At 45.6% G+C, this 24,806-nt stretch overlaps 2 protein-coding genes and 6 non-coding genes across 8 annotated transcripts in view; 7 read left to right on the top strand and 1 right to left on the bottom strand.

The window, feature by feature from the left end:
• ZWILCH (zwilch kinetochore protein) overlaps nt 1-5,984 on the bottom strand; it is an 87,792-nt gene extending 81,808 nt beyond the window's left edge. The window contains exon 1 of the mRNA XM_073568900.1: nt 5,753-5,984. Within this exon, the coding sequence (XP_073425001.1) occupies nt 5,753-5,805 (53 nt within the window). The 5' untranslated portion in view covers nt 5,806-5,984. The remainder of the gene's footprint in view (nt 1-5,752) is intronic.
• A 214-nt stretch (nt 5,985-6,198) lies between these two features.
• Nucleotides 6,199-14,490, top strand: RPL4 (ribosomal protein L4). Its single transcript, XM_073568904.1, has 10 exons — nt 6,199-6,331; nt 7,235-7,406; nt 7,751-7,857; nt 8,069-8,207; nt 9,756-9,880; nt 13,018-13,147; nt 13,322-13,478; nt 13,716-13,799; nt 13,999-14,119; nt 14,260-14,490. Exons 1-10 carry the CDS (start codon nt 6,329-6,331, stop codon nt 14,425-14,427), a joined length of 1,206 nt encoding a protein of 401 aa, XP_073425005.1. The 5' UTR covers nt 6,199-6,328; the 3' UTR covers nt 14,428-14,490.
• On the top strand, nt 7,064-7,162 carry LOC141084450 (small nucleolar RNA SNORD16). The gene has a single exon (XR_012230997.1). It is a non-coding gene; the product is annotated as a small nucleolar RNA SNORD16 (small nucleolar RNA).
• On the top strand, nt 7,613-7,683 carry LOC141084453 (small nucleolar RNA SNORD18). The gene has a single exon (XR_012231000.1). It is a non-coding gene; the product is annotated as a small nucleolar RNA SNORD18 (small nucleolar RNA).
• Nucleotides 7,890-7,990, top strand: LOC141084449 (small nucleolar RNA SNORD16). Its single transcript, XR_012230996.1, has one exon. It is a non-coding gene; the product is annotated as a small nucleolar RNA SNORD16 (small nucleolar RNA).
• On the top strand, nt 13,176-13,246 carry LOC141084447 (small nucleolar RNA SNORD18). The gene has a single exon (XR_012230995.1). It is a non-coding gene; the product is annotated as a small nucleolar RNA SNORD18 (small nucleolar RNA).
• LOC141084455 (small nucleolar RNA SNORD18) lies at nt 13,572-13,643 on the top strand. Its single transcript, XR_012231002.1, has one exon. It is a non-coding gene; the product is annotated as a small nucleolar RNA SNORD18 (small nucleolar RNA).
• Nucleotides 13,856-13,927, top strand: LOC141084454 (small nucleolar RNA SNORD18). Its single transcript, XR_012231001.1, has one exon. It is a non-coding gene; the product is annotated as a small nucleolar RNA SNORD18 (small nucleolar RNA).
• Nucleotides 14,491-24,806: the final 10,316 nt, after the last annotated feature.

Raw genomic sequence — 24,806 nt, 5'->3', positions numbered from 1 at the left:
TGTATTGCGGGTCTGCTGATAGTGCGTGTAAGTCCCCAACCGTACGGGCCGATGTGAGTGCCACTAATAAAGCTGTCTTTAAACTTAACACTTTATCTGATGTTGCGTTTAGTGGTTCAAATGGACTCTGTCAGAGATGATAGAACCAAATCTAGATCCCAGGGAGGAGGCATAGGAGACGGGACAGAGTCAGCTCTAGTACAGGCCCGGATAAATCTGGCCACCCATCTATTGTTTGCCAGGTCATAGTTGAATAAGTCTGCCAGGGCTGAAACGTGAACTTTGAGGGTGCTGCCAGCTAACCCCAACTCTACGCCCTTCTGCAGAAACTCCAGTACTGCCCCTATCAGTACTTCTCCCTCCTGTATCGGGCCTGAGGTAGATAAAAATTTTCTCCATATCCTTCCATAAATTTTTGTAGTCACTGGTTTTCTGCTACTGAGTAAGGTGGATATTAACCCCGCTGAGAAACCTTTTTTCTCTAACAGTGACCTTTCAAATTTCAGGCTTTCAAATACAGCCTGGACTTCGGAGGGTAACTGAAGGGACCCTGTGTTAGCAGGTCGTGGTCCTCTGGGAGCACCCATGGGTCCGCCACCGACATCACTCTCAGCCAGTAGAACCACGGTCTTTTCGGCCAAAAGGGAGCCATCATAATTACTCTGGCTTGGTCCTCCCTGATCTTCCTCAGAACTGCTGGAATGAGGCACACTGGAGGGAAGGCATACATGAGACCTGGTGTCCACTTTATCCTGAAGGCGTCTACTGCCAACGGCAAGTCTGCTGGACTTAGGGAGCAGAATTTTTGAACCTTCTTGTTGGTTTTTGAGGCGAAGAGATCTATGATGGGTTTTCCCCACATATGCACAATCCGTTGAAAAATGGACTATCTTAGGCGCCATTCTCCTTGCCTCAGGTGGTTCCTGCTCAGAAAGTCTGCCTTCAGGTTGTCTACGCCTCGAATATGCAGGGCCGATGATGAAAAGAACTGGTGGTGTTCTGCTAGATTCATGATCCTTTTTGCTATTCGCATCAGGGACCGAGAACGGGTGCCCCCCCCGGTGGTTCACATATGCGACTGCTGTACGGTTGTCTGATAGGACTCTCACATGATGTCCTCTTAGGTGTGTCAACAATCCCTCCAGCGCTCTTTCGATGGCTAGTAGCTCCCACTCGTTTGAGGATAATTTCTTTCCTCCTGGAGCCAGGGATCCTGGAGCCACCGTGTGTCTAGATGGGCTCCCCAGCCCCATGGACTGGCGTCCGTTGTGACTACTCTGGAGGCTGTGTATGTCCAGGGCACTCCTCTTGGAGAGGACTCTATCTGTAACCACCACTTGAGTGACTGGAGTACAGGGTCCGGGAGGGTGAGCTTCTGCTCTAACTGCCCCTAAAGCCTCAGGTCGTTTTGTAGAACACACCACTGAAGTTCTCTTGTGTGAAACTGTGCCCATTTTACTGCTGGTATGCAGGAAGTTAGGGACCCCAACACTGACATGGCCCTTCTCAGTTTTTTTTGGTTTTTTTTTTTAATGTTGCCATGATTAGATTTTTGATCTTGTCTTTTTTCTCCTCTGGGAGGCGACACTCCTGTACCACCGAGTCCAATGTTAGGCCCAAAAATTTTTGGATCATTGCTGGTACCAGTTTAGATTTTTTGAGGTTCAGTTGCCAACCCAGGGTCTGTAGTGTCACCATCACTATTTTGACTTGTTCTTGACAGTGAGAAATTTTTTCCCACTATCAAGAAGTCGTCCAGATATGGTATCACTAGAGTGTCTTTTTCCCTGAGATGGGCTGTGACCTCTGCAATTAATTTTGTAAAGACTCGGGGAGCTATCGCTACACCAAAGGGAAGAGCCCTGTATTGAAAGTGACGCCACTGAGACCTTATCTGAACCGCCACTCTGAGATATTTGCGGTCTTGTTGCCGGATCGTGACATGATAGTAAGCATCCTTGAGATCCAGGACTGCCATGTAGCACTGAGGATAAAGGAGCTTCACCACTGACCTTATCGCTTCCATCTTGAATGATGGAACTATCAGATATTTGTTGAGGCCTTTCAAATTTATAATCGTCCTCCAGGAATTGTCTGGCTTTTTTTATAAGAAATAGGGGGGGGGGGGGGAAAAACCTTCCTTCTCTTTTTCCGGAATTTCTCCCAGGACCTGTTTTTCTAGAAGTGATAATACTTCTCCTTCCAGACTTTCTTGTTTTTCTTGAGATGACTGTACTGGAGTCTGCATGTATCTTCATGGCGGCCAGTGGTGAAATCTTAATTCCAGACCCGACCCTACTATTTGTCGGATCCAGGTACTGGATGAGATCCTCTCCCAGGCTGGGAGGAAGTGAGAGAGCCTTCCCCCCACCTGAGAAGGATCGTCACTGGGAGGGTTTTTTGGTGTCTTTGGAGGGCTTGCCGAAATAGAAGCCTCTCCCACCTCTGGCTCGCTTGTCAGAATTGTTTCTGTCTCGATCCCTGTACTGCTGTCTTCTGAATTTTCGGCCCTTCTGAAAGGAGCGCCAAAAGGCCTGAAATGGCTGTTTTGGGAAATTCTTTTTGTCGCCGGCTTTCTCCAACACGTCATCCAATGGCGGTCCAAACAGGAAATTTCCCTCACATGGCAGAGAGCAGAGTTTCATCTTTGCCTGAGTGTCCCCCGGCCAGCATTTGAGCATACTGCCCGGCGTCCTACATTGGTTAAGGCCGCTGACTTTGCTGCTAGCCTGGCTTAATCTCCTGAAGCCTCAGCAAGAAAGAATGCCGCTGCTCTGATGGCCAGTAATGCTTCCAGAATAGATTCCTCTCTTTGCTCTAGCTGGTCTTCCAGGTTTTCCACCCATATTTTCAGGGACCTAGCCACAAAAGTGGCCGTGACGGCGGGCCTTAGTGCCCCAGCCGAGACCTCCCAGGCCATCTTAAGACAATTGTCTGGCTTTCAGTCCAGAGGTTCTTTTAGAGAACCTAAATCCTCAAAGGGTAGGGAGGATTTCCTGGCGAGTTTTGATATCACTACATCAATTTTTGGAGCTCTATCCCAGGATGAGGATGCCTCTTCCTCAAAGGGGTACCTCCTTTTTAGGGAATTGATTATCTGGGACTTCTCTGGATTTTCCCATTCCCGTTTTATGAGTCCTTCCAGTTGTTCATTAATAGGGAAGGCTCTACGTTTTTTTCTTTTGTAGTCCGCTGATTGTAATGCCCTCACTGATTTGCAAACCTGTTTGATTTAGGGATCTCAGACTGTCAGAGAATGAGGGTGTCTCTTCCGATACTGTCTTGTTAATACAATCCTGGCACAATCTTTTATTCCAGGATGCTCCTAAGGGACTATTGCATAAAGGACATCCTTTATTTTTATTTTATTTTTTTTCCCTACGCTTCTTAGGGACCTCCTATACTCCACCCCGCCAATGTATGTAAAATAGGGGAGAGGAGACAAGAGAGAGAAAGAGAACAGACATTAGAGTGCTGGACTTTCTCGAAGTTCACTCACCACTAGGACGCTTCACAGAACGGATACCGGATCTGGAGGCTGACTGGTCTTCTCACTGTCTCCCAAAGAGACTAGGGACCCCTCCTTTTTGCGGCGACGATCCGTCCGTGTGCTGTCCGAGTGGCTCCCACTGCTGCTGCAGCGTGTCTGGCTCTTCTCCTCTGAGCGCAAACGCCTCTCCTTCGCCTCCTGGTGCGGATGCAAGTGCTCTGGCGAAGGGCTCTCCATTTTATAAACTGCTTAACTGCTGCTGTCTTGTGATGAGAGCAGTCACATCTAACCAAATAATGGTGTGGTGACGCCTGCCAGCACTTCCTGTTGCCTATAAATAGCAGCACTATTTTTTTTTTTTTAAATTAATTGGTACCCCTGGTTGATCCTGCACCTGCCAGCCGCTTGCACTTCCTGGTTATGCCCCCACGCCTGCGCACTATAGCTGGCCTATGCGCACACCCGGCAATCACATCCGGTGCGTGCTCTCCTCCGGTGCCCCCGCCCCCTTCGGTTGCATGCGCGCTCTCTTCCAGTGCCCATGCTCCCTTCAGGCGTAAGCACGGCTGAAGCACGCACCAGGCGATGCGCGTTCCCCTGACCCGTGCACCCTTCACTTCCGGTGCGCGTCAGGGGTCACTTCCGGTATGCGCCTGGAATGCTTCCCGTGCGTACTTGCGGTCTGTTCTCGGTGTTCCGACGCCATGGACCTCCCGAGCAGCCCTCTTATAGCGCAGTTTGTCAGCCATACCTTGCACTGCCACCACTGTTTCAGTGTACCGTATCAGAGAGACCCGCTGTCGCCCGTCAAACCTGCCGACTGGTCTTACCGGGAGAAGCAACTGCACTACCACCACTGACAACGGGTACTGGATCGGAGAGCCCCGCTATCGCCCGTCATACCTGTAGTCCAGCCTTACCAGGTGAAGCATCTCCACTGCCACCACTGAAATCAGGTAATTCATCAGGGCCGTTTCTGTAGTGCCTGTCTCAACAGGGAGGGTACCCACATAGCCTCCGTGGAGCTTTAATTCTGCCTTGACACCGATGTGTCTCACAGGCTGCATGGCCACTATATGTCGACAGGGAGGGAGCACGGAAAGTGGCCTCCGTGGACTTCTATGGGGCAAGTTTTGGTCATCTTGGAGGGTACACGAACCATGGTCTCCGAGGCATCATTACTTCACCCGGGCAACTGCCTCACGGGCTGTGGCCATGCACTCGCTCAGGGGGGACATAGGAATATATGGCCCCCGAGGCGACTACCGGTACCTGGTGACGGGTGTAGCAGACCAGTGCCTGCCAGTAATCACCCGACCCAGGCATCCTCTTCTTTCTTCCAGAATCTTCAAGAGCTTTTCATCTTGAGGGTTCCCCATCGAGGACAGGAAACCAACTGATGCGGAGAGAGGAGCCGCCCCTTTTATCTTGAAGGTTTCCTGTCCTCGCTGGGCGGATCCCCTCTCTCGTGGTGCCGTCATGTACCATGGAAAAATCATCTTTTGTCGCTTCATGTAAATGACCTCTTCCAGGCTATAGGGAAGATAACTCTGCCTCCAGAGATTATACTAAATATAAGAGGGAGCTGTGTGATGTGTAATGGCTCTCCTGATCGCACTGCAGAACTCTGATTATACCTGACACATCTGCAGGTTCCTCTCAGCTTCAGTCTCACAGGCAGTGCTGTAATATTGCTGCAGTGCAGCAGAGCCAAGAGAGTTGCAAAACGACAAACTTCATTTCACCTGTTCGGTATTACCCATCACACTGGTAGCTCCCCCTTATAACAAGCTCTGGAGGCAGAGTTATCTCCTGGGCAGCATCCTCACAGAGCCTGGTAGAGTTCGCTTATATAAAGTGATAACTGATGATTTAGCCACAACACCACCGATATGAGACACACAGGGGGACTGTTCTCTGCAGTCTATAGCCTGTATGCCCATATTAGTAGTTTAATTGGAATCTCACCACATTTGATTTATGTAATCACCGTTGTTTATATGGCACCAACATAGATAGTGAATTGCCATTATAGCAGAGTTAAAGAACCACACCCAGCTGTCACCCTGGGGGACTAAAAGTCTCAGCAAAACAAACCTCTACACTGACCATGCATTGAACTACAGACCCCAGCACCACAAGCAGTGACAGCCCCAACCATGGGTCTGCACAGGACTAGAAGCCCCAAGCTGCACATGACAGGGTAGCACTACAAGTGCCAGCAGCTCCGCTCCCCACGCCCGTACGTGTGCTGCCCAGGACCTGGTGAGCGCCGTGCGCAGCTCCTCCGCCGCCTGGTGTCTGCGCTGCCACATTCTCCTCCTGTCCCACAGTCAAAGTGCGCGGGCAGCCGCCGTCACCGAGGTCACCGCCCCGGAAGTATAACCGACTCCGGCCGGGGAGAATAATCACTAATACGCCGCAAAACCGCATCCCGCGCTCCCTCTCTCTCCCGCACACACAGTAACCGCGACCCCGCCAGCACAAAGTCTGATTTATTCCATCTTTATAAGACCCCCTTACACGTCACTGCGATAGTCGCCGTCAGCAAGTGTTCTTCCGCGACGTAAAAGAGTCCCAGGTACAAATGACCGTTTTATCACCATTGTTCACACTCAATCGCCAAAGCTTGAGTTCTCTCTCAATATTGGGCGGTTTATGATATTTATCGTGGTATAATGTTCTTTTCTGGATTTTTTTTATGACATTTGTTCGGATGGAATCAGGTTCCGTCGCCACTCCTCTTCCCGGCGGGGGGATATAGCTACGCCGTGCGGTAGTTCCTCCCTTTTCTGTCTGTGGCCGCCATCGAGCAGCAGCCCGGAGCCGGCGGTCAGCATGGTGAGACTGTGTGCGGGCGCTGGGCTTATGCCGGGCACCCTGGGAATGCGGGCACGAGTGGCGGGCGGTGTGAGGAGCGACCCCGGGGAGTGTGGAGCCGGGCGCCGCCTGGATGGCCTAGACCGGAGCCACGTTACTGCCGCGTGTGGTGGAGGCCGGGCTCGGCAGTGAGGCGGCGGCCGGGCGCGGTGTACACGTGCTGGAACGGAGGCGGCCCCCGGTATGATGAGCTATAACCGGGGAGAGCAGTGTTACTATAGGGAAGGGGAAACTAAGACTGTAACCTGTGCATCCATATGATCGCTGCAGCCGATCACTGGCCTCAGTGTAAGCCCGAGCACAGAGGGCGCTAGTCTGTTTTTTTTTTTTCCACTTATTTTATAGCTTTTTTGCTTAATCCCCAGTAAATAGTAATTCCTTTTTGATATTAAGTGAATGGAGTTTAAAAAAAAATCCCTTTGCACTGGTCAAAATCCTGTGCTCACAAGACCTCGGTGCTCCTTAGTTTTGCTTTCCGCTTGTTTACTGGGTGCAGTGTTTCCAAGCTCCTTTTCATAGAGCCTGTAAGCGCTGCCTGCCGTGAGCGCCTGATCTATTCTCTAGTCCAGACTGTCTATCACGCAGAAATGATCTACCCCCTCCCCCAACGTGGGAGCCTTGTGCTCCATAAGACTTAACATGAGATGATCCGTTTTGTAAAACTTATTTTCCTCCGTTTGTGTCCGACCTTTATGCAATGATGGTGTAATTTGCGTCTTACCTGGCGTCCGGTGACAGTTGCCTGCTGTCAGTAAGCTGGTGCCACGGACTGACGACATTGGAGTCTGAGCATAAAGCGATCTGTCCTGTGTGGTTCAGTAGATGTGGGGTATTGTGATCTGAACGCCATTCTGTCCCTCCTAGGCCTGCACTCGTCCTTTGATATCGGTGTACTCCGAAAAAGGAGAAGTATCTGGCAAAAATGTGACTATGCCCGCTGTGTTCAAGGCTCCTATACGCCCAGATATTGTCAACTTTGTCCACACCAACCTGCGCAAGAACAGCAGGCAGCCATATGCAGTCAGTGAACGTGCCGGTATGTATGTGTATTAGAGGCGGGAAATGTAAAAATATCACACTAGTGGCTGCTGGTGTGTTCTTGATGTAAATTATGAACTTGCCTTAGGGGGTTTGTAAAACTCTCTATATAACATGTGGAATACAGCGGCCGTACACCTCACCTGCCTGAGTGAGGCCTGACAGTACCGGCCTGAGATATGTAATTGGGTTGCCTTAGATATGTCATCATGATGAGATCCACTTCATTGGTCCGTGTTTCTGAAACTAATGATAATTGTGGAAGTTCTGACGTGTAATGGAAGAATATAAAGAAGCTAATGTGTTGTGAAATTACTAATATTCCGTTTTTTATGTTTCCAGGTCACCAGACCAGTGCTGAATCATGGGGAACAGGTAGGGCCGTCGCCCGTATTCCCCGTGTCCGTGGTGGTGGAACGCACCGCTCCGGTCAAGGTGCATTTGGAAACGTATCCTTTGGCGTCACTAATGTTTTGCATCTTGCAATGATGTCGTAATTTGCGTCTTACTCCACATTCTGCGACAGTTGCCTGCTGTCATAAAGCAGATGTGGATGACTGACGACAACCTCACTTCTGAGCGAGAAATGTTTGACAGAAGAGTTCTGAACTTTTTGATCTTGTTAAGTTACAAAGTTGTTCCCTTAACACGTGCTTATAGATGTGCCGTGGAGGGCGTATGTTTGCCCCTACCAAGACCTGGAGGCGCTGGCATCGTAGAGTTAATGTAACTCAGAAGAGATATGCAGTGTGCTCTGCATTGGCTGCTTCAGCCCTCCCTGCACTTGTCATGTCTAAAGGTTAGTAAGCTGGATAGTTATTGTAGGGTTTTTCTCCATTAGAGACCACTTGTGCTGTGTAATTACCCATCCTGTGCTTGGCATATAATCATTCAGGATGGGGAGCGAACACTGTACACACTGGCCTTCCATCGCTAGTATTAAAAATGTTGCTTTCTCCAGCATCCTGACCATATACATCCATGTCAGGTAACAGAAATCTCCTTATTGATTGTGAACCAGTAGCAAAACCCTTCTGTATAACCTGATGCAGCAAAGTAGCCTAAGACCTGTTTCACACTTCAGTTTTTTTACGTCAATCAAAATCCGTCGATTTCCAAAAAAAAAACATCCGCCAATTTTTTTTTTTTTCACATTGACTTGCATTGCGGCGGATTTTGACGGATGGTCATCCGTCGGATCCGTCAAAATTTTGGTGTCCACTGTCTTGAGTGGACAGACAATGCAACGTTTTTTGTGCGTCAAAAAAGCGGATAGCAACGGATCCGTCATGCGTTATAATGGACGACTATGGGCGGCGGATCCGTTAGCAACCGTTTATTTACAGAATCTGCCAACGGATCTGCCTTTTTACACTGAGCATGCCCAAAACATTTTTCTTACTCTCTGACATTGCATTAAAATGCAATAACCTGCGATCTAAAGATCGTATCTGCACCAGTATGATGCCATTAAAAAACGTCAGCTCGACATGCAAAATAACAAGCCCTCACCCATTTCGAGATCACCATAAATATAGAAGCTGCAGGGATCGGAAAATGGTGCTATTTTTTTTTTCACCACTTAGTTAAAATAGAACCTAGACAGGTTTGGTGTCTATGAAGTCCTAATGACCTGGAGAATCATAATGGCAGGTCAGTTGTAGCATTTAGTGAACCTAGCAAAAAAGCCAAACAAAACCGTGTGGGATTGCCCTTTTTTTTTTTTTTTTTTTTTTTTTTTTTTTTCCCCATTTTCTAGTACACAACATGGTAAAATCAATGATGTTTTTCAAAAGTACAACTCATCCCGCAAACAACAAGCCCTCACACGGCCATATTAACGGAAAAATTAAAAAGTTATGGCTCTGGGAAGAAGGGGAGCAAAAAATGAAAACGCCAAAAAAAACCTCTGGGGGTTAAAGGGGATAACGGAAATAAGAAGGTAAAGAGCACTTTTCGGAGCTGTACACAACGTGTGGGGAATGCAAATAAGACGTGTTAAGGTAATCATGGCAAGAAGGTTTATATAGAGGTTGTAGGCTCGTTGCTACAGAGGCCGAAAAGGTGGTGGCAATAGGTTATAGAAGGAAAACCTGATGACTACCTAAGGCTAGGTTCACATTGCGTTAATGCAGTCCGTTCAACGCATGGCTTTCTGTGAGGAAATATTAATGTTATGGATCTTTAATCCACAGAATGCTGCTTTGCAAAAATGGTACAGACTTCACTGTATTGGGGGAGGAGGGGGGTCTTCTGTAAATAATCGCTGAAATTTTCTGCACGCCTTTTTCTTCATGACTTAATTTACTGTCACACTGGATTATGACTGCACACATTTTATATTCAGGCCACCGTATTGAGGAAATCCCAGAAGTCCCACTGGTTGTAGAAGATAAAGTTGAAAACTACAAGAAAACAAAGGAGGCAGTCCTGCTGCTGAAGAAACTGAAAGCCTGGAATGACATCAAGAAGGTGAGGGACTTGGCATGATGGCATAAATCCTTTTTCTTCCAGGTTTTGCTGCCTCCTCAAATTCTTTTATGGTAAACCTATGGCCTTACTGATCCTCAATTTGGTTATGAACCTGTTAACTGCTACTCAGAAGAACTTGTGTGGATGCTAGTGGTCAGCACTCCTCTTTCCCAATCTGTCAAATGGTATTCAAACTAGAATGGAATATGTGCTTCCCATCACTTCTGCCAGATGTGTTATGTGAAGGGCTTTTGGTAAAGAACTAATAGCCGGCAGGAAAATCCTCAATTCTTGCTCCACTTATTTTAGGAACAGTCCTATCTACAAATAGCTGCTTTCCTGGTCACAAAATTGTTACAAAAGTGTAGTCTTTTTCTGGATAATATGCTTATATTGAGATTTATTTTCTCCAACACCTCCATGTTTGTGTCCCTGAAAGATTGATAAAGCATATCTGCTATCAAATGTTATGAAATGCATACACAAGATAAGTCTTTGATTTGATGAAGCTGGTGCAGTTACTGTGAAATGTCATATAGGAATGGCTATTATCCTGACATTGAAATAAGCTTTCTAGCTAGAGCTGTACTCCGAAAATATAAATACTAATGTTCAGGCTAGTTGCACACTAGCGTTTCTGCCATCTGCGCACGGCCGCCGATAATCCCTGCCGCGCTTCCTCCTGACATCACCGCCTATTATCGCACATGACCGCACGCGATCTGCGCACCCTTTCTTTAATATAGGGTGCGCACTCTATGCGCTAGTAGGATTTTTGAGTGCGCTGCGCACTTGAAGGTGCGCTGAGCGCGCCAAAATGCAACATGCTGCATTCGGCGCACCTACAAAAGTGCGCAGTGCACTCAAAAATCCTACTAGCGCACGGTCTGCACACTCTATATTAAAGATAGGGTGCGCAGATCGCATGCGGCCATGTGCGATAATAGGCGGTGATGTCAGGAGGGGGCGGGGATTATCGGCGGCTGTGCGCAGACGGCAGAAACGCTAGTGTGAAACTAGCCTTAGCAAGGAAACATTCACAATATTATACATCCATTCTGACTTGGAATTCTAGTGTGACTACGCTAACCTAATCAGGTCTGAGATCTGTCTAATGTACACAGTTCACATTGTGAGATCTGACCAATCCTTAAAGGGGTTGTCCGGGCTTTTCATATAATCTCAGTACATATCTGGGCTGCAGAATTATGACAATAAGTAATTTACTTTCTGTCACTAGTTTGGACAGTTTTCTAGATATTCTGAACAGAACGTCCAAGGGGGGGGGGGGCGGGGGTGGAATGGCATTGAAATGAGAACTAGTCGTAACCTCCTTCTCTACTCCAAACATGCCCTCTATAGCAACAACCCCACCCTCCATAGCTACAAGCCCTCCTCACACAGTAACAAATCCTCCCCCTCTAGCAGCCTCACTGCAGAGAGCAGCTGCTCCTCCCCCAGACACACGCTGAACAGTGATCTATGGAAAGGGAAATTAGCGAGGAGGGGAGAATCGTCCTGTATTCTGGGCCACTCCATGATTACAAGAGGTCACATATGCTGTCGTAATAGATGGGCTAAGTAACAGACCATATAGATATTGCACCTTAGAAATATTTCAATATGTTTACAAAAAAGTGCATTAGTCAAAGAAGAGGTCTCCCATGCATGTGGCAGGCATGAGATATGCGTATATCATGACTATAAAATACATAACCACTACAAAGTATAGCAAGATCCCTTTAAGGAATGTTACTCACCCATATAATGTATGTGTCCACTGGTGGCCCCTATGCACGCATAGTGGACATGGATTTCTAGAAATCCCATCCACTATGCTGTAAAATCTTGCAGTGTCAAACCCGCAGCAGTTCCTGATCATGAGCACATACCCTATTGGTTCCATTGCTGTACAGTTGCGATGGTCCTATGGGTTACCATGATAGCTGGGGCCCTGCGAAAGGCTCTCGTCGCCACCAGCTTGTTACTCCTCTGAAGCTCAGCTATAGGCTGAGCTTCAAAGGAGACCACAGTTTAACTTATTTACTGAACTACTGTGATATTACGGTATTTAATAAAGGCTTTTGAAGTCTCTTAACAGTATCTAAAAAATACAAAGTTTTGAACATTAAAGGTTAAATTACTCCCACTCCTCTCCTCAGTTTTAAAATAAACCTAAGTGGTATTGCTGCATCCACGGATTAGTCCAGATGATCAAAGTTTTGAATGATTTAAAACAAAAATGTAGACCTTATAAGTTTATAGCATAATTAAACTCTTCTTTTGCTGCACAATGAATGCTGGGAAAAAAAATAAAACCTGAAACTGGTGTAACTACAAGGTTTTTTTTTTTTTTTCTCCAGCTGGAATCTTTTTCACATTTTCAGTACATGAGATGTTACAATCATTAATATGATTGAAAACTACACCTTGTTCCTTCAAAAACTTTAGTTAAAAAAAAGTTCTTATGCCCCTTAGGAAAAAGCAAACTGAAAAAAATCTTCCTATCACAGAGAGGTTAAAGAAACTCGCCAAGTGTTTTCTACCTTATCTGAGAGCAACATAATGTAGGGGCAAAGACCAGGATTCCAGCAATGTCACGGGGCTTCATGCTGTAGTTTTGGTAATCTGATAAAATCTTTGTTGAAAGGACTAGCAGCAACAATGCAGTCATCAATGTTCAATTCGTCTATTTCACACTCCTGACAGCTTTTGGCATACAGTTCATAGGCAGAAAGCGGACCATAATGTGCACGGGGTTTACAGCTTGAGAGAACAAGCAGAGCTGCAAGTGGATAAGTGTTTTTTCTCAGGACTACAGCAAGAAGCCTAGGAATTGGGAAAACACTGGAATTAGGAACTCTCCACATTATGCTTATGACACTCCATTTAATTACGCTAGTCTGTACAGCGCATACTTTCTATAATTTTTGTCAGCTAAGAACAATGACACTGGGTAAGTGTGTTGTCTGGTCTAAAGAACCAGCTGTCGCACACTAATTGCACCAGTGTGTGATGTGCAAGCTATAAACACTTAGGAATCTGCTTTACCCCTCTGTCATACAAACCAATTTGGTCAAAAGCAAAATTTCATTGTTTTGCCATCTTCATCATTAACACAAAGCTCTTCTGCCCAGGTCTATGCGTCCCAACGTATTCGTGCTGGTAAAGGTAAAATGAGAAACCGCCGTCGCATCCAGCGCAGAGGGCCTTGTGTCATCTACAATGAAGATAATGGCATTGTTAAAGCCTTCAGAAATATCCCAGGTACTGTGAACACTTCACTATGTCTGCCGAGGAATGATGATCTTCCACTTCATTGGTCCGTGTTTCTGAAGCCTGTGATCTTATGGAAGTTCTGACCCTGCTGGAAATCAACAAAAACGTTAAATGCACCCTGATGGCTGTCCAAATGGAGTAATATATGTGTATACCTTTCAGGAATCACACTCCTCGGTGTCAACAAACTGAACCTTTTGAGGTTGGCTCCTGGTGGTCATGTTGGACGATTCTGCATTTGGACAGAAAGTGCCTTCCGCAAACTGGATGATCTCTATGGCACATGGCGCAAACCAGCTTCCCTGAAGGCAGATTACAAGTATGTGATGAACATTTTCTGTAGGCTTCTTGCAACTTTTTGCCTCTGGCAAGATCGCAGTCTCTGATATTATACATGTTCGTATATCTTGCTGTTTTATGATGAGCGACACTTCTATGGTCCGTGTTTCTGAAACTCCATGATATCTGTGGAAGTTCTGAATAACAGCATGCTGCCTTATGCCAAAGACATCTCTAGAGCAATGAATATTTTTAATATGTAATTTTTTATCTGCAGCCTTCCTATGCACAAAATGACAAACACAGATCTCAGCCGTATCCTGAAGAGTCAAGAGATCCAGAAGGTTCTACGTCGTCCACTGTAAGGATTTTTTTTTTTTTTGAGAAGCACTTAATATTTTCATATTTAATATTTTTGTTGTATGATGATTTCCACTTCATTGGTCCGTGTTTCTGAAACTTAGTGACTTGAAAGGAAGCTCTGACTGCTCAAAAGTATACAAGACCTTATTGTCTGTATATAGAGGATATCACTGACCTTATATTTGCTTCAATTACAGCAAGAGGGTGAAGCGCAGAGAACTCAAGAAGAATCCACTGAAGAACTTGAGAGTTATGCTGAGGCTCAATCCATATGCAAAGACTGCAAAACGCAACGCCATCCTGCGCCAGGCTGAGAACGTGAGTATTGGACTTTCTTGCCTATAACTTTGGCATGCTAGGCCCCTGTACACACTTTTTTTTTTTTTTTTTTTTTTTTTTTTTTCATTTTTGCAAATTACTTTAACTGTTACAATCTGTGCTGTTTGTTTGATTTTCAGTTTAAAAAAAGACAGGATAAGCGTAAAGCTGTATTAGCCAAAGCAGCAGTAATCAAGGAGGCGGCAGCAGCAGCAAAGGAAGTTCCAGCAGCCAAACCTGCAGCAGCCCCCAAGGCAACAAAAGCAGCAGCCCCCAAGGCAACAAAGGCCGCAGCAAAGAAATCTTAAAATCTGACTTGCTGAAGTTCAGCACTTTAGGTTCATTCTAAATAAATGCTGTTTAATATGAAATGTTTGTGGATTTTCATTTTGAATATTTTTTTAAAATATGGCAAGCTGTACAGTAATACAAATTATCTAGTATCGATATTAAGTCACTTTAAGAAGATGGGAAAGCATTTACACAGTTCATGGTCCTTAGTATAAGATGGGTCAATAACATCTGACTCTAGTGTGAATTAGCTTAAAAAAAAATCCTATAGCAATAAGCTCAATACACATCCTCATACACGACACCCAATAATAGCAGTCTCCTTACCTATCCACTCCCTCCCCAATGTCACATCTTCTGCAGAGAGCTCTGCTGGAGATAGTATTGGACAGTGTCTGATATTGCTGACCACCTAGTCTACATCTAAGGCCAGAATCACACATGCGAGAAACTGACGAGTCTCACATGTTAATACCCGGCACTCGGGAGTGAAGCCTGCGACTGCATGTAGTGCTATATAGCTGCACGCTCCGATCCGAGTGCCAGGTATTAACATGCGAGACTCGTCCGAGTTTCTCGCATGTTATCCTGGCCTTATCCTGTAGATGAGATGTGATGAGGGATGTGTTACGGCTTTCAACAATTTATGTATATTGATAAAAAGTACAAAGGTGTAGCTTGAGAAGATTGTCCAGAGTGAGGAATTTGAGATCCCCATACCTTGAAAAACTAATACTGTTCACTCATATGGGACGATCATGTTAAACATTACAATCCTGGTTTTAGTTGAGTGAAATCTCCCATCCAGTGCATAGCTATCTATTTCCTTGTAAAATCACCCCCTCTCAGGAATTGTATGGTTTCTGTGATGCTTCTTCAAATCAGGGCTGTGGAGTCGGAGTTAGTTTTGGTCGGAGTCGGTAGAAATGTACCGACTCCAGCTTTAAAAAAAAAATGTATTAATATTTCATAATTGAACTTTCATATGAATTTTATAAATGTTACTCAAATATATATGTTCTATCAAACTATGAACAACAGTGATAAGCAGTTCTGCTGGAGATAGAGACATTTCTTACTTCTTGTGTCACTGTTCTCCACTACCCTTATCTAATCTTAGGCTGAGTTCACACGTGGCGTTTTTTTCGCGTTTCCACGGTGGTTTTAACCGCGAGATTTTGCCGCGAAAAATAAGCATCCCATGCATTCCTATGGGATTCTGCAATGCTGTGCTAATGCTGCGGTTTTTACCGCGGCGGAATCGCTTCGCGGTAAAAACCGCAGCATGCTCATTAATTTGCGGAATCGCGGTGATCCCGCACCCATAGGAATGCATTGTTCCGCTTACTTCCCGCATGTGGCTGTGCACACCATGCGGAAAGGAAGAACATTTGCGTATGGTACCCACGGTCCGGAGGAGAGGAGACTGTCCTCCGGGCTTTGGGTACCATATCCCTGTAAAAAATAGAATTTAAATATAAATATTGTATTCTCACCCTCCGACGTCCCGCGCAGTCTTCCCGCTTCTCTTCACGCTTTCGTTCCCAGTAATCCTTTGCGAAAATGCCCGCGATGGCGTCTGTTCTCGCGGGATCGCAGTCATTCGCGCGACGTCATTGCGAATTACCGCGAGACATCGCGATCCCGCGAGAACGGACGTCATCGCGGGTATTTTCGCAAAGGATTACTGGGAACGGATGCGCGGGACGTCGAAAGGTAAGAAAAACACCATTTTTTTTTTTTTTTTTTTTTTTACATTTTATCTTTTACTACTGACGCTGCATAGGCGGCCTCAGTAGTAAAAAGTTGGTCACACTCGTCAAACACTATGACGAGTGTGACCAACCTGTCAATCAGTTCTCCAAGCGATGCTACAGATCGCTTGGAAAATGCTAGCATTTTGCAAGCTAAATACGCTTGCAAAATGCTAGTTTTTCCGCGGGAATTTAAAATGCGATTTTTCCCGCGGACTTGAATTCCGGAATTCTCACGGTAATTTCCGCGAGAGTTCCGGTACGTGTGCACTTAGCCTTATACTTGATTAACCTCATGCTGCCCCAACCCCCCTACTTTCAATGTATGAAAATGTGTTGCAAATTCTTAGTAGTAAAGCTCCTCCTCTAGACTAGATCATACTAGGTGTGCGTCTTCCAAGCATCTCACAGCTGCCTGCTACTCAGAAGAGGAAGACTGTAAGAAGTATTATCCTTTCAACAAACTTTGCATCAGTTAACTGTGAGTACATGAGGAATAATAACAGTATTACTGACCACTATATCAGTTGTACGACCTGGCAATAATTTTGTACAATAGTTTTTAGGAAAAACTATTGTCATTTGGATTGTGAATGCAGAATTAAAAACCTGAGTGTCAAAGAAGCATCACATTAAATCAGCTGTATTTGAACATTTCACCATCACTCAAGATAGAAAACATTATGTCTGTCAGTGTATGACACATGATCCAGGCGAAAACAAATGCTGTGAAGCCAAGATGAGAGCATATTCAGGCAAAGATAAAAATGCTCCTACCAGAGCTTCTAATCTAAAGAGACATTTACAGCGCTTTCATCCAGAAGTACTGAAAGCAGTGGATGAGAGACTGCATCCAAACCAATGAACCAGTGCCCAGCTCTTCCAGCCAAACAAAGGAGCAGAGAACTTTGCAGCCATCAGTTGCAAGATATTTTGTCAGTGACAAAGTTACTGTGACAATGACAGTAGATACATTTAAAAAACAGATCATAGAGCTTGTTGTAAAGGATAGTGTGCCTATTTCATTATTTTCACGACCAGCTTTTATGTGTCTGAATGGGGAAATGGCCCGCAAGCTTGGTGTTTCTCTGGAGAGAGAATTAGAAAATTAGTAATCGAAGAAGCTTTTAAACAAAAGGAAGAACTTAAAAAAACTCTCAAGGGACGCTTTCTGTTTCTTAAAATGGATGCCTGCACACGTCACAGAGTGAACTATTTTGCCATCAATGTCCGATTTGTTTGTGACAAAAATGAAATAGTTACCAAGACATTGGCACTAAAAGACACCAAAGCTCATCACACCAGTGATTTTCTCCAGGTCTTGGTGGAAAAGGTTCTGCAAGACTATGAACTTAAAAAAAGAGCAAGTTCTTTCTGTCGTAACTGACTGCTTCAAATATGATAAGTACTATTAAGCTAATGAATGAGAGTAATGATGGTGACCAGCAGCTAGAAGAACATTCTGGGTCCACAGACACAGAAATGTTTGAAATAGAGGAACACAGTATTGTAACTGAGGAGCAAACTGAAGTTCCTTCAGATGAACAGCACATGATAGTTTAGATGATCTTGTTGAAACTGTCAATATGTTCTTTCATTCATCACATGCGCTGTGTTGTGCATACGCTACAGCTGGCTATAAGAGACAGTCTGCAAGAAGGACGCACTGATTGGCAAGGTGAGAAAATTGGCTACTGTTGCCAGAACCCCTAAAGTTGACTCAATTTTGAAGAGACGTGCTGGAAAAGGGGCAATTATTGATCAAGCCACACGATGGGGCAGTACTTAATGATTCAGCGCTTGGTTGAACTGAAAACCTTTCTTGTAGACATGGCTAACCCTCAACTGACGCTAAATGAAAGTCAGTGGAATCAGGTGACTGAGCTGGAAAAATTGCTAGAGCACCCATTTACAGTGACTAAAAAATTACAAGCAGAGGACTTAACTCCAGGTATTTTCTTAAAGGAGTGGAAGAACCTGATGTTTCGCCTGTCCCAAAGAGGAGGGTTAATTGCAAGTGGCATTGCTACATCAATGAAACTGAGAGAGGAGCTACTATTGCAAAATAACATTCTTTTGGCAGCTGTTTATGTAGACCCAATGCATCGGATTCTTCTAGATGATCAACAGCTAAGTAAAGGAAAAGAAGCTCTGTTTGAAATAGCAGTAAGGATGAAAGGGTTGCAGAACAGTCGGGAGGAACAAGAAGAATTTGGTCGTCCTGCCACATCTTCACCCTAATCATCAACTGATGAAGAATTTAATTTCGAAAAATATTTGGATCACAAGGACCGTGCAAAGCGTTCCCGCATAGAAGAAGAGTCATCCCCATCAAGGAACACAGCCAGTACATTTCAGCAGAATTTTTCTGGGGAACCCTCAAGATGAAGACAGAAGATTCTTGGAAGAAAGATGATGCCTGTGTCGGATGGTTACTGGCAGGCTACATCCGTCGCCAGGTACCGTTAGTCGCCTCGGGGGGCCGTGTATTCCCATGCCCCCCTGAGTGAATGCATGGCCATAGCCCGTGAGGCAAATGCCCTGGTGAAAACAGGAGCCGCGGAGGCCACTTTTGTGTACCCACCCTGATGCTGGAAAACCCCCACACTATTTCTAAAAAGTCCTCGGAGGCCACATATGTCTGAGCCCTCCCTGTTGACACATAGTGGCCATGCAGCCCGTGAGGCACATCGGTGCAGGGCAAATTAAAAACTCGGAGGGTCAAATTTATCAGCCCTCCCTGTTGAGCCCAGGACACCGGTCACCGTTTGGGCCATAAAGATGAAGCAGTACCTGCAGGAATCTGTGGTGGCCAGCGGCATGATCGCTCCCTCCTGCAAGTCCAGACACAGGTGTTGTGGCGGTGGCCGGGACGTTTTGGCAGCCAGAGAGTGCAGCGTCATTACTCCCTCCGAGTCCAGGGATGGAGGGGGCAGCGGTACCGGGTGTCATGGCGGCCGAGTACAGGCCGGGAGCCGGGCGTGCATCGGAAGTGAAGACCGCGGGGCAGTGGATGCGCACCAGGAACTGGCCGGAACAGACTCCCGGATTGTAGAAAGGGAACGCACACCCAGGGAAGGTTCAGCGCGCTCAGGTGGCACTGGGAGGAGATCAACGCACAAGCAGGGCAGAGTGCGCATGTGGGGGATGACCCAGGAAGCGCAGGCAACCGGCAGGTGCAGGATCAACCAGATGATCAGTTAAATAAAAAGAAAGGTTACTGCTCTTATTTAGAGGGTTCTGAGGAAGATCAGGGGGGACAGAGCCAGAGTGATTATGATAGCTCCCTTTTGGCCGAAAAAAACATGGTTCTACTGGCTGAGAGTGATGTCAGTGACAGACCCATGGGTGCTCCCAGAGGACCATGACCTCCTAACACAGGGTCCCTTCAATCACCCTCAGAAGTCCGGGCTGCATTTGACAGCCTGGAATTTGAAAGGTCACTACTGGAGAAAAAGGGATTCTCAGCGGGATTAATATCCACCTTACTCAGTAGCAGAAAACCAGTGACTTCAAAAATTTATGAAAGGATATGGAAAAAATTCTTGTCTACCTCAGGCCCAATACAGGAAGGTGAAGTCCCGATAGTAGCAGTACTGGAATTTCTGTAGAAAGGTCTAGAGTTGGGGCTAGCTGTCAGTACCCTCAAAGTACACGTCTCAGCCCTGTCAGCCTTATTTAACTGCGACCTGGCAAACAATAGGTGGGTGGCCAGGTTTATCCGGGCCTGTACTAGAGCTGATTCTGTCCCGTCCCCTACTCCTCCTCCTTGGGACCTAAATTTAGTCCTATCATCTCTGACAGAGTCCGTTTGAACCACTAAACACATCAGATAAAGTTCTAACATTAAAGACAGCCTTATTAGTAGCACTTTACACGCACTATCAGCAGACCCTCCCTACACTCAGGTCATGGATGTTAGAGTTGTGCTAAAATTAGATCCAGCACACCTTCCCAAAGTGGTGTCAAAATATCATACGGCTCAGGAGATAGTCTTACCATCCTTTTGTCCTAGCCCTAGCAACCAGAAGGAGGAGAGGCTTCATTGCCTAGACGTTAGAAGATGTATCCTGCAGTATTTAGAGGTAAGGAGACCTTGGAGAAAACAGAGGGCCTTATTTGTCTTATACCAGGGGGCAAGAAAGGGCCTTAAAGCCTCTAAACAGACTATAGCTAGATGGGTGAGAGGCCATTATGCTAGCATATAGTAGTGCAGGCAGGGCTGTTCCAGAGGGTCTAAAAGCCCACTCCACGAGGGCCATGGCGACGTCCTGGGCGGAGAGAGCTGACGCCTCCATCGACCAAATCTGTAAGGCGGCCACTTGGTCCTCTCTGTCTACCTTTTTCAAACATAGGTTAGACCTATCTGCTACCTCTGATCTCACATTCGGGAGAAGAGTGTTACAAGCAGTGCTCCCTCCCTAAGAGAATACAAATCTCTGTAACTCTCTCGTGGTGCCGTCATGTATGATGGAAAAACAGGTATTACATACCTAGTAATGTGTTTTTTCATGAGACATGACGGCACCCTTATATTCCCTCCCTATTGATCACATCATTAGTTGGGTGCATTATTAGCATTATACACTTCCCTGGGTGTGGGAAATTTAGTAGTGTAAAGGATGTATTATTTATGTGTACACTAACCTGCGGAGTTCCTCTCGTGCTCTGTAAAACAACTGATGCAGAGAGAGGAGCCGCCCCTTTTATCTTGAAGGTTTCCTGTCCTTGTTGGGCGGATCTCCTCTCTTGTGGTGCCGTCATGTCTCATGAAAAAACACATTACTTGACTTCAGCAAAGCATTTGACAAAGTCTCTCATACAATCCTTATTGAAAAAATGACTAAGTATGGAATGGACAAGGCAACTGTTAGGTGGATTCATAACTGGCTTAGTGATCGGACCCAAAGAGTGGTCGTAAATGGCTGCACATCCAGTTGGAAGAATGTCTCAAGGGGGGTACCACAGGGCTCTGTCCTGGGCCCTGTATTGTTCAACATCTTTATCAACGATTTAGATGAAGGAATTGAGGGTAAACTGATTACATTTGCTGATGACACAAAGCTAGGAGGGATAGCTAATACTAGAGAAGAGAGAGAGAGGATTCAAAAAGATTTAAATAAACTGGAGAAGTGGGCAGCAACTAACAGAATGGTTTTTAACAGGGAGAAATGCAAAGTACTACATCTGGGCAATAAAAATGAAAAAAGCATATATAGAATGGGAGGAATAGGGCTAAGTGACAGCACATGTGAAAAAGTCTTGGGTATACTAATAGATCACAGACTGAATATGAGTCAACAGTGTGATGCAGCAGCAAAAAAGGCAAATGCAATTCTAGGATGTATTAACAGAAGCATACAGTCTAGATCACGTGAAGTCATTATCTCCCTCTACTCCTCTTTGGTCAGACCTCATCTGGAATATTGTGTCCAGTTTTGGGCACCACATTTTAAAAAAGACATCAACAAACTGGAGCAAGTTCAGAAAAGAGCGACCAGAATGGTGACCGGTCTGCAAACCCTGTCTTATGAGGAAAGGTTGCAGGATTTGGGAATGTTTAGTTTGCAAAAGAGAAGACTGAGAGGAGACTTAATAGCTGTCTACAAATATCTAAAGGGCTGTCACATTGTAGAAGGATCAACTTTATTCTCATTTGCACAAGGAAAGACTAGAAGCAATGGGATGAAACTGAATGGGAGGAGACACAGATTAGATATTAGAAAAAACTTTTTGACAGAGTGATCAATGAGTGGAACAGGCTGCCACGAGAAGTGGTGAGTTCTCCTTCAATGGAAGTCTTCAAACAGAGGCTGGACAGACATCTGACTGGGATGATTTAGCGAATCCTGCTTTGAGCAGGGGGTTGGACCAGATGGCCCAGGAGGTCCCTTCCAACTCTACGATTCTATGATTACCAGGTATGTAATACACATGTTTTTGCCACTTGAGCCAGGTGTTGTTCAAATTAGTTGCCTGCCTGGCATCCAATACCCAATGCCTTCTGCTGACTTGCTAAGGCCTGTTTAACACATTTTTTTTTTGGTTAGTCAAAATCTGCTAAAATGGCGGATAACGGATCCATTCCTGTACTGTATACAAAGTTTGGCACCGGACCGTTATTTTAACGGATCCGTCAAAGGAAGAATTTTAAAGGAACCGCTGCCTGGGGGGGAGAGAGAGAGAAAAAAAGGATCCAACGGATGGCCATCCGTCAAGATCCGCCACTAATGCAACTCAATGGGGGAAAAAATGGATCCGCCAAGAAAAATGGTGGATCCGTTTTTTTGCAAAACGGCGGATTTTGACTGATGCACACAAACGGATGTGTGAAACAGGCCTAAGTAAATCAGGTAGGGCTTCTCCCAAATTCTTAAGTCTCTGGATAGTGGACAATTGAGTTTTAGCATTGTATTCCACCATATCAACGAAGAAAGCAGCGAGTTAAGTGTTGTACAGAAATACCTAGGACTTCATATTACAGTGTGTTGTAAGACAGAATTATATTTTGGACGTACGGTAGTTTCATTTTAGTTAGGCTACTTTCACACATCAGTTTTTTGGCGTCAGTCACAATCCGACGGATCCGTCACAGATTGTGAAAAACTGATGCGACGGGTCAGTTTTTTCTACGGATCCAACTAGAGGATCTGTCACATCTGTTTTTCATCCGTTTCTACCGTGTTTTGACGAATCTGTCAAAAATAGATAGAAAGAATAGGCCAACAGCAGAAAAATGCTTGGCACCAATGCGCTGCCTTTACCTCAAAATGATCATATGAGGCTAACCACACTAAATCAAGAACGCCATTCAGCCTCCAAAAACACAGCACGCAGGTACTCAATCCGTATGAAAAAAGCATGCAGGCAATCCACGATGACCGAAGAAAATAATGGATGGCACTCACCAATGCGGTTTCAACTTGCTTTATTTAACGCTGTGCGGCTCAGGCACTGGAGACATGCAAGGTACGAAATACAGCTGTTTCGCGCCTCAGCGCTTCAACAGGTCCTGCACTGGATTGCAGGAGGCAGACACCTATCAACTTGCAAAAACATGTAAATCAACAGCCGCGGAGACACCATCACATGTTTCTCAACGCAAGCAATGACTAGCCAGGTCTTTCACCGGGAAGGAACAACCACAGGAAGGGCAGTCTCCAATGAAGGAAACCACCTATGCCAAAACATGGTATCCATCCACAGACAGCTGTTTCGGGGTATTGCCCCTCATCAGTGTGGAGTAGGAAACTGGCTAGTAGGAGCAATGCCTAGTAAAAGACTACGAAAATGAGGATGAGTGACCTCATGGAGATCAACATCCGACACTGCGGAGACACCATCACATGTTTCTCAACGCAGTGATTCTAGAGCAATGCCCCCATCCCTTATGGGAAATATGCAAAAACATGTAAATCAACAGCCGCGGAGACACCATCACATGTTTCTCAACGCAAGCAATGACTAGCCAGGTCTTTCACCGGGAAGGAACAATGCGTTGAGAAACATGTGATGGTGTCTCCGCAGTGTCGGATGTTGATCTCCATGAGGAGAATGGATGGATAGAAAGTATAGATAGAAAGAATAGAGATAAAGGATAGATAGACAGATAGAAAGAAAGAATAGATAGATGAATAGAAAGGATAGATGCGGTAACCTCTTCCCTTGGATTTTCCCACGCTTCAGAGTTCACTCCAGGTCAGGCTTCAGTGACGTCAGCGCTAGTCACTGAACCTCCGCTCCCAGCATCTCATTCCTCAGTGCTTTACAGCTGGGGTGGTGGCATTAGCAGTTACCCCCCCAGATATGGATTACACCGTGGGACTTGACTGTTCGCTGGACAGGTATGGGTATATTGTTGTTTTTTTTATTTCTTTCAGGAGATTGAGGGCTTCGATTTGATTAGGAGAACAATAAAAATGGAAAACCTGTGTGTTTATTTCATGAAAAGACTTTATTCTTATTGTGTGTTTATTTAATCCTTGAATAACTCTAGGATTAGTAATGGAAAGGTGTCTTATTGACACCTCTCCATTACTAACCCTGGCTTAATGTCACCTTACAATATCAAGGTGACATTAACCCCTTATTACCCCACTTGCCACCACTACAGGGCAAGTTGGAAGAGTCTGGCAAAGCGCCAGAATTGGCGCATCTAATGCGCCTTTTCTGGGCAGCTGCGGGCTGCTATTTTTAGGCTGGGGGGTGGGCAAGATCAATGGCCCCTTACCAGCCTGAGAATACCAGCCCTCAGCTGTGAGCTTTAGCAAGGCTGGTTGTCAAAAATGAAGGGACTCCATGCCATTTTTTTAAATTATCTATTTAAGTTTTAAAGCGTGGGAACCCCTCTATTCTTGATTACTAGCCTTGCTGAAGCTGACAGCTGAGGGTTGCATCCCCCAGCTGTGAGTTTCGTCTGGCTGGTTATCAAAAATAGGGGGAGACCCACACCGGGTTTTTATTTTTATTATTTATATTCAACGCAGGAGCGACAGATGAATACTCCCATCCTCCGCTCCTGCTCTCACTGCAATTAGTGGTAGTAGGTGTAGGATGATGGGATCAGTTGTCCCATCAGCTGACACCAGTGACCAGAGGTAAACTGCGCATGCTCAGTTAAAAAAAACGGACTGCGACGGATC

Source organism: Dendrobates tinctorius, unplaced genomic scaffold (assembly GCF_039654945.1).
Source record: "Dendrobates tinctorius isolate UK_male_01 unplaced genomic scaffold, ASM3965494v1 ptg000022l, whole genome shotgun sequence".
Taxonomy (NCBI): Eukaryota; Metazoa; Chordata; class Amphibia; order Anura; family Dendrobatidae; genus Dendrobates; species Dendrobates tinctorius.
This window is presented reverse-complemented; position numbering and strand designations above follow the sequence as displayed.